Source organism: Lathyrus oleraceus, chromosome 2 (genome assembly GCF_024323335.1).
Source record: "Lathyrus oleraceus cultivar Zhongwan6 chromosome 2, CAAS_Psat_ZW6_1.0, whole genome shotgun sequence".
In the NCBI taxonomy this organism is placed as follows: Eukaryota; Viridiplantae; Streptophyta; class Magnoliopsida; order Fabales; family Fabaceae; genus Lathyrus; species Lathyrus oleraceus.
The window spans coordinates 318,342,902-318,352,634 of NC_066580.1; the positions used below are offsets into that span (position 1 = coordinate 318,342,902).

The window sequence follows — 9,733 nt, forward strand, 5'->3', positions numbered from 1 at the left end:
TCCTAAATATTGAAAATCCATTAGCACTGATTAGAAATCCCAAGAATACCCTTTCAGCTCAATACTTGAGAAGAAAAAAAAAGAACAAAAAGAACCAGCACCTGAGCCAACACGGCCCGTGTCAGCTGACATGGGTGGTCGTGTTACTCCACTGGTTTGTCCAATTCTTTTCTTTCAAGTTCAGGTAAGCTGATACGGCCCGTGTCAGGTGACACGGGCGCCTGTGTTGCACGACTCATCTTCCATTCTCCTGTAGCTTGTAAGGCCATCATCCTGCCACGGCCCATGTCAAGTGACACAGGTGACCATGGCAGACCTCCTGTAGCTTGGCAATTTCCTTCCCGAAACATCAAATTTCTCTACTTTCTCGCATTGAGTCTTTTGGGTCTTTTACTTGGACCTGAAGCAAATCAAAAACAGACAACTAAAGCATAAAATGTAAAAAACTCGAAATAAAACTCAAAATGATAAAACGAGAAAATAACTTACGGAAACTAAAACTGACTCAAATGGTAGCATAATACGAACAAAGTACTACATAGTACCTGGATTTTGGTCGAATAAGCAATGAAAATATAGTACAAATGGTAATCGATCAATCATCCATCTCTTCTGACTACGTCAACATAAATTAGAAGTGCCTCCTCTACTGCTTGCACAAGGGTCTGAAGCTTAATATACCATCTCTTCTCTTCAAATACTTAAGAAGTTCTGTTAGAGATACCAAAAACAACATGAAGCCAAGGAACTACATCCTTTTGGGTAGGTTGATTTCAGATGTTCTAATTGATCATGGTGTGGTAGATCATCTCATTCATCTGAATCTGATGGAAGACGTTGAAGCACCGCGAAAAATACAGAGTCGCCACCGGATTTTATTTATTCCAAAGGAAAGGGAAAATAGCGATAAAACCCCAAATGAGAGAAATGGTCTCGCAACCAAGAGCGGATTCGGAAGTCGGTTATGCAAGGGGAAGGTATTAACACCCCTCACATCCACGGTACTCCATGGGAACCACTTGCTCGTATCAAATGCGTATGGATGTTGTTTATCTATATGTCGCTTGCTATTGAGAATGTGATGAAAGAATGAGATGGGAGAGAAAATAATTTTTAATTTAGTATGCTCTCCAAGGATTTGTGCCCTCGTGCCTACGTATCCCCACACGTGCAATAGGGAAATCAGAGCTCCGTAGTTCGGCTCATAAACGAAAAATTTGTTTGGTTGTTTTTACTGAACAATATTAACATTCGCGTTCTACTATTCACTTGCTTGTATACTCTGTCATATGAGCAGAAAGTATTTGCTTATTTGCGGTAAAGTGGATACACTTGGTTCGCACTCTGGAAGTTAAACATTACTTGCTCGCACGTGGAGGCTTAAGCGTCGTTCACGGTAGAACGGAAGTAATACGTCCTTATCGAAAGGTTTGAAGAGAAAGCCCTAAGGCAAAAGATGATTTGACTTGTTAGGGTTGATTTTATGTACGGAGACAAGCGTCAGACCCTTGGCTAGATACAATCAACGGTCCAAGAACTCGGGAGTTGAGAGAATAATGTTATCCTAACCACTCATTTTCATCCAAAAAAGAGATTTGAATTGTGAAAAGAGTTTTGCAAGTCTAATCATTAGAACTTAGAGGGAGACAAGTATCTGACCCTTGACTAAGTACGGTCAACAATCAGAGTACTTGGGAATCGAGAGGACAATGGAGTCCTAACTACTCTTTTTCTCCCTCATAGCACCTAGATCTAACTTGTTTGAATCATTAGATATTTTAAGGGGGGAAGTCAAGTGTCGGGTCCTTAGGCTAGGTACGGCCGATAACCCAAGTACTAGAATGTTGTCTACAAGCACGTACACCCCATTTTGCATTCCAATTTATTATGAAAATGGTTTTGAAAAAGGGACTTGACGTTAGACCAAGTGTTTGAATTTATCATGAAAATACTGTATGAAATAATGGAAGAGAGAGATAGAATGAGGTTGAGAAGTGAATGGAGAAGAGATGATAGAATGGATCGTGGAGTGGATGGAGAATACATGACGTTGAACCAAGTATTCATGTTACAATGGTGTGAGTTTTATTTGTAAAATAACTTGATGTTGAATCAATTACCTTTTGTTTCTTTCGAAATACTTTATTTATCGTTTTGTTTTTCATCTTTGTTATTAACATGCATGGTGAACTAACTAGAAAGCAATAAATCTAAGCTATTACATGATCATGGGGTGAAGGGTCATTTGACCCACAATGGGGGGATGGATCCACATAATATAACATAAAAGGAAATAGAAAGAATTATACAAATTACAAACCATGTGTCATGCCTAAACCATATAAGTGGCATGACACTTCAAATAATACAAACTAATAAAATCAAAATGAGTAACTTGGGTGATTTGGGATCTCTCATTCACATCTCAACACAAAATAACAAATGTGGATAGTAGGCATCAACAAAATAGAATTAAAATGCCAATTCAAATGAATGGAATGGTGATGATGAAATGATATAATGATCATGGTGAGAATAATGGACATACTACCATATCATATCAAATGCATTATCATTTTCAATTTGGATCCAATAATCACAATCAAAGAAATAATACCGTTAAAATGGAATTAAAAATCAAACATGGAATGTGAAATTAAATCAATTCTTTCAAACCTATCTAAACATGAACTAGGAGTCAAGAATTAAAATGATTAATCACATCAAAAATCACATGGATAAACTAATTTTTTTTTTGGGATTTTCTAATTTGATTAACAAAACAAGTACCTAAAGACATTCTAATTAAGTTCTAATAAGAAAATTCTACATGAACAAGTAAAAATCAAAACTATTTTTATTCTTTTTTTTACTCATGGCAATTAATGAAAATCAACGATCAAGAATTAAGAGCAAAATTTTAGAATGGAGAAAAACAAGAAAATCAATAAATAAAGATGAGATTTGGATAGGGGTGTACAATTCTGGAAATGGAGTGCAAACAAATAAAACTAGGCGCATGGGCCTAGAGGTTCAAGGCCCGATGGGATTTGGCCTTAGGAAGGAGGTGCAGAAGCCTAAATGGAATCATGATGATGAATCTAGATTGGGCCCATGAACACGAGTCCAAGTCAGAATAACCAAGGCAATGGAAAACGCATGGTGAAGTTGGACTCAGCAAGTCAATCAGCACGTGACAAAAATAATAAAATTCAAACAAACGCGCCAGGTCACAAAATGGGAGCTCAGGTGACTCAAGTGAAAAGTCTCCGCGGGCCACCGCGTCGGAGGTCGCCTTCGGCGGCGGTTGTGAGCCAAAAACGAAATTAAACCCATCAAATCACTTGTCTCCTTCCCCCTACTCCTTAACTCTGATTCTTTCCATTCTCCTTCTCCTTCTCTTTTTCTTATTTCGGAGCGGTTGCTATTTAGAGAGTGACGGAGGTGAGTGTTGGAGGTCGAGAGGAATTGTCGATCGAATGATACAGGAAATTGAATAAGGGAGAGCTTGTGAATCAGGGATGATTGATGATGGTGATGATGAAGGTTTTGGAGATGATTGAGATTTGAGTTGAGAGAGAGTGAAGATTCTAATGAATTGTTGAGGGTGATGAAGGTGAGAATGAATCTGAACCCAATGATTGGAAACTGGTTGGAGCTTTATAGAAGTTGGAGTTGGTTGCAACTGAATGGGGCCGGTTAGGTCAGCTCAGGGCAGCTTAGGGATTGGTGAGTTTTGCAGTTATTTTGAAATTAGTTGTAAGCTATTAGGTTAGTTTTAGTTGTTATGCTAGGTGATGGAGAGTTAACAGAGTTAACTCTGTTAACTTTGGATCAAATCCAAGTTAGTTGGATATGGAATTTTCTTTTAGAATCAGTTTTTCTATAGTTAGTTGTGAGTAGTGGAAAACGTTAGGGTCTGTTAAGTTAGTTGGAGGAGTTGAAAATTAGTTGGAGTTAGAGATTAATGAATTCTGCAGGTTGTCGGTTGTAAGTGGCATCGGAATTCACTGTTGGTCAAATGATGACCTGCTACTGCAGGATTTGGTTATCTGTCATTGAGTGTGGGTTAGTTGACGTGGCAGGTTAATTATTCAATTGATGTGCTTTGTGAACTGCATTATCTGAACTGGTGCTACCTGGTGCATTGCTGCATACTTGTTGTTTTGGTTTGGTATGTGCCCAACTGGTTTTCATGTGGATTATGCAGGTTGCTTTGGTATGATATGGATGCAAGGCTCTTGACATTTCCTTGCATTGTTTGTACTGCCAAGTGTTTTGGTTTGCTGGAAGTGTGGGTTGATCAATGCAGGGTCCTGATATTGGTGTTTCACAAACTAATTTGTTACCACTTGTTAGGTTGACATTTAACTGGTTTAGTGGTATGACTAGTGTGCATGACAGAACTTAGCCCAAATATGTGGAAAGACAAGGCTTTACTAAAGGTTGAGAAAAACAAGAAAGGGGGTTTGAATTGTTTTGAAAATAAAAACTTTTTCAGAAATCAGACACACACAGAATAAAAAGAAAATGACAAAAAAATTTATACTGGTTCGCTTGAAATTCAAAGCTACTCCAGTCCACCCGGCCAAGGTGATTTCGCCTTCAAAAAGGACTTAATCCACTAATCTTGAAAGATTACACAACCAATCGTCTAAGAGAATAATCTCTCAGCCCTCTCAAGTATTCAAACTACGCAGAGTCACTTGAGGAAGTAGTTCAAGCAAGAACATAAATTGTACTGTAAAGTGCTTCTAACAAAGAAGCAAGAATTACAGAGTTGTAAGAACAATAGCTTTTCACGTAAGAGCAGCAGCTCGTGAAAGATGAGAGAGAATGAATGAAATTTCTTGTGTGTCTCAGGTGTGTTCTCTTGTGAAGTATTTCGTCCTTTATATAGTCATTGTGAAGGACCGTTGCAGTGAAGACAGAATCTTGGTCATTGAAGAATGTTTAATGTCTTTACTCTCCTTGTTTCTTTCTAAAACAGTTTTGAGAGCCTCATTATTTCCTTCTTGAAATAGTTTCTTTCCAAATACAAATTTCTTTTCGGTTACACATTATGAGCTGGTGAGTCTACGTCAGAGTCTTGATAGATCAGAGTTTGCCTTCAGAGGATAAATATGTCTAACTTTATCAGAGTTTCTCAATGCTCTAGACTTTTTCAGATTCAGAGTCTGGATTCAGTATTCTTTTATTAGAGTCTGACTTCTTTATGTTGCATTGGGTATCTGCGTTAATCAGAATCAGAGTCTTCTGGACACATTCTTTATGAGTAGCATCTGATAATAGAATATTTTCTATCTGATGTAATTTTCTATCTGATGTTTGATCAGAGTCCTGCATACTAAGAAAAAATCTCGTTAGAGTACCATTTTTGTTTCATCCTTTGTTATCATTCAAATCTTAGCAATATATTGTAGAACCAACTTTGTTCTTACAATATCCCATTTTTTGATGATGACAAAACAATACAGAGTAAAGGTGATACATTAAAGAAAATCTTAGATCATATAGGAAAGTGGGCTCCCCCTGAGTTAGATCCTTGGATAACTCAGATGTTCTTACCGGACCTTCCTTGGTTTAGTGCTTTAGCTACTTTCCTGCATATCTTTAGTCATGATTTAGTAATAGTTTATTGAAAATGTTTGCATTGCTTGAGAGGATTTAGTTATGTTTTCATCAGAGCTGTTTTAGTTCTCCCCCTTTTTGTCAAAATCAAAAAGACATAGCAACAAAAAAAGGTTGATATTGATAAAGAAGCATTTACAGATAAGCACATATGTCAGAAGGCAGAAAGCAAAGAGAAAATAACAAAACAGAGAAAGCAACAAGCAAATAGCCTAGGTGCCTAAGGGTTTGTGGGCGGAGGCATCCTTTGGAGCAGCTGGGGCAACATGTTCTGAATGTTGACGTTGACTGAGTCCTGTTGATCCAGCCTGGCCCGAACTACCTGTTGTTTTTTCTGCAATTCCTCTAGAGTCTTCAAGACCAGAGGGACGAACCCAGAGTTGGAGTGCTCCCCCTGAGTCAGTTTATCAGCATTGGCTTTGGAAGCAGCTTCTTCAGCAATGCGAGTTGCTTCTTCAGCGTCGGCTTTAGCTTTTGCCTCAGCCTCAGCAGCAGCAGCATCAGCAACATCCTTTGCTTCAGCTTCTCTGATTCTGTGAAGTTCTTCTTGGCGCTCTTTCTCTTCAGCTTCCTTCCTTGCCTGTTCCTTAGCTTCTCTGGCTAGGCGCTCTTGAAATCTAATCCCAGTGTCTATGATGAAGTCGTTGCGGACTTGTTCAGAGAGACCTTTCAGCTTGAAGGCTTCAGAGGTCATTCAACTTATCACACTGTTCCAGTGGATCCTTACAGCATAAGGATCATCACTCATACCAGAGTTGATGGTCAGAGACTTGACCTTCTCAACTGAAGACTCTGCAAAAACCTGGATTGCTTCTTCAAGGGTAGGAAGGGTAGTTTCTGGTTCAATGGCAGATGTTGGGGAGGGTGAGGAGGGTGAGATAGGGGCACTTAGATTAAGTGTGGGAGTTGTTGGGTCAACGGAAGTGATGGGTGGTGGTATGTCAAAGTGGGTATGTGAGGATAGTTCAGGTTGTGGGGTGAAGGAGAATTGCGGTTCAAAACGCAGCGGAAGTTAAAATTTCTCCTTAGAGATCCTTACGAATGGTCATGATCAGTGATAGAATATTTACCTCTTGTGACGACTGAAACCTTTGGTGCAGATCTCTTGTGACGATCAAAACCTTTGATGCAGATCCACGAAGCGATCACGAACGTTGAACGATGACAACGTCTCTACTCAGTCCACACGAACGGGTTCCTTCAATCTCAGTGCTAGCTGGTACGAATGAAGGCTTTGAGTGAGAGAGAGAGTGAGAGAAAACGAAAATAATGCAACCGCCAATTTTATGCTTCTGCACAAGGGTTCTATTTATAGAACCACTTGTGTGGGCTTCAAGCTAAAAAGCCCACTTAAGTGTATTTTGGCCCATATCTTATAATATGCCCAAAATCACTTAAGCCCATGGTACCTTACCATATTTCGTATTCTACTCAAGTACACTGTACCTTACAATGTTCTATAATTCACTTAAGGGCACCGTACCTTACGGTATTCCTTAGTTACTCTATCTCTCATCAATTCGTCCTTTATGTGTGACCCTGTAGGTTTTCGTGACGTTGGCAATTATATCAAATCACGCATTTAACATAATAAACAGTGAGCGGTATCTAGCAACACATCACTGCTACCCAAGACACGAAAATGTCATGTGATCTGACAAAACCTCCTGTGATAATACTTATGTGTATAATTACCCTTTTGCCCTTATGTCTATATTGAACACAAGGCATAGACCGTGTCATCCTTGTCCAGTTCAATATTGGGCCCATAGACATTTATCCTGTTATGCAGGATGGGCAAATTCCATCTAGGTCACTCATGTCCCTCAGCATGCTTTGTGGAGTGCCCATCAACTGTCTTTATGGTTATCCAGTTACGGACAACGTTGGATCAGCAATAAAGCACTCGACTCTACATCTAGGATCCATAGTGGTTTCAGGTCGAAGAGTGGAATACACTATTATCACCATGAGAATAACTTATGACACCTTGCATAACTTTCTATATAGTATTCTCATAGCGGGTCAATCCGGTATAAATATTACTCCTAATATTCATACCTATGTTTAAGACTTGATAACTCTTTATCCATGATCCATGAGATGTGATCATCAGTCTACAAACATAATAGTCTTAATGCTTTAATGTTATCCCACTTCACACTAAAGCTCGACTACGGATACTTTAGGAATAGTGTCCTTATGTTTAATGTGTTCTCATGATTAAGTCACACTTAATACATTAAACGGACTATATATTCCAGGGACTTTATTAATCAACCATAATAAAGAAAATGCCTTTTATTATTCGATACAAGTACCAAAATGTATTGGCCTCTAGGGCTTACACCAACATGGGGTTGGTTCAAATGGTGGTTGGGTTGGTTATGGTTTAGAGTGGGTTGGTTGTGGTTCAGATGGTGTTTGAGGTGGTTCAGATGTGGTTGGATTTGGATGTTCCGGAGGTGGGGACGTGACTTCTGGTTCAGGTTCGGGTTCAGGATGTGATGGCTGTTGATAGACCAGAGCACGGGCTTGGAGCTGAGCCATAGTGGGGGATTGAGGGTCAGATGGTTCGGTATCAGAGGAGAGTTGTTAGTAAGGTGGGGATTGAGGAGATAGTGATGATGATGGTGAGGTGGTTTCATTCAGCATTTCTACTTCTAAAACTAGTAACATTGTGGTGGCGAGGTTGAATTTCAGAGAAGGTGGGTTAGAAGATCTGGTGGTTGAGGGAGGAGTTTCAACAGAGGTGTATATGGGAGTTGTTTGGGGAAGAGAAGAAGTAATTGGTTTAATTTTGACAGAGCGAGGGAGATATAGACTTACCTGGAGAGCCAGCCAGAGGAACTGGGGGTCTTGATCCAGAGGATTCTCCCAACTTTGCTTTCTTCGCCTTCTTGGATTTCTCAGAGGGCTCCCGCATCCTCTTCATCAAGTGAGGTGGATGCTCAGGAAGCCAATCCACTGTGAATTAAGAGATATCCACCGCTTGATAGGCAAGTTCTTGTAGATAGTAGGCTACTACCTCTGGAGGGTCAATCTTGGAGAACAGATAGAGTCTGTTGGGAATCTCCCTCTGATCTCTGAGTGCTTCCCAGGAGGTATCAAGTGTTGGTTTGGTTCTGACTTGATCAATGATTCCCATGCTCTTCAGATTTCGAGCGTTCAGAGGTCTTCCAGTGTCAATGGTGACATCTTCCATGAGTATGAGCTGAACTAGGTGATCCATGAGGCCACTCTCGATCAATACATCAGATATCAGCCTCCCTAGAGGGATATAGTTCCTTGTCTTCATGTTGTTTCTGTTGTCTTTAACTGAATCCCTGAGGTATTTGAAGAGGAGTACAGGTAGACACAGTTTCAGACCCTTGTGAATGCAGTACAAGATACACTTCTGATCTGTATTGATGTATTGAGAAGAGTTGGAAGCAGGACGATGATGGATGGTGCCTAAGATGATCTTCAGCCATACCTGAAGGTTCTGATGTAGCTCCTTGTTCTTGTAATGCTTGCCTTTATCACTTTGTTGGAAGATGGTAGGGTTGATTTACTGGGACAAGTACTTTGCCATAGGGTTTATGTTGTAGATGCGTCTTCCTCCTGTCTTCTCCATGTTCAAATGGGAGACAATTGATTTTTCAGTGATGACTATCTTGACTCCCAGAATGTAGGAGACAATGTAGTGATCATCTGAGTCTGCGAAACGCCAGAACTCCTTCACCAGATTCGTGTACACAGGGCCATAGAGGCGTTGAAAGTAGGTTTCCCACCCTTGCATTTTCAGTTCTTCAATGAGGTCGACGCCATTTCGCTTCATGTTTTCGAAATCAACCAAGGATTCACAAAGAACTTCAAGCTTATCAAAGGGAGTTATTAGATGAATGTGGGGCTCATGATCAAGGATGTGGGGTTCCCTATAGACTGGGGTTGAGACTACGCCGGCGGTTGCAGTGGTTTGTTGGCTAGAACTGGGTGCTTGCTTTGTTGAGTTCATTTGTTGGGAGAAGTTGTAAACGGATTGTTATTGAGAATCCATGAAGAACAGTTGAAGATGATGATGAATGTTTGAATAGCTTGATGAAGACTGCAGAAATCCTTT

At 40.0% G+C, this 9,733-nt stretch overlaps 1 protein-coding gene across 1 annotated transcript; it reads right to left on the reverse strand.

Annotated features, from left to right (window-relative positions):
* Window positions 1–349: 349 nt before the first annotated feature.
* LOC127123030 (uncharacterized) lies at window positions 350–8,557 on the reverse strand. The gene is made up of 3 exons (XM_051053296.1): window positions 8,461–8,557; window positions 5,954–6,261; window positions 350–400 (listed from the first exon to the last, which is right to left on the reverse strand). Exons 1-3 carry the CDS (start codon window positions 8,555–8,557, stop codon window positions 350–352), a joined length of 456 nt encoding a protein of 151 aa, XP_050909253.1.
* Window positions 8,558–9,733: the final 1,176 nt, after the last annotated feature.

Coding starts and splice junctions, on each gene's coding strand:
- LOC127123030 (XM_051053296.1), bottom strand. CDS start 8,557: ATGCGGGAGCCCTCTGAGAAATCCAAGAAGGCGAAGAAAGCAAAGTTG. Junction 6,262..8,460: donor TCCTCTGGCTGGCTCTCCAG/GTAAGTCTATAT, acceptor ACTTCATCATAG/ACACTGGGATTAGATTTCAA. Junction 401..5,953: donor AATTGCAGAAAAAACAACAG/GTAGTTCGGGCC, acceptor GATTTGCTTCAG/GTCCAAGTAAAAGACCCAAA.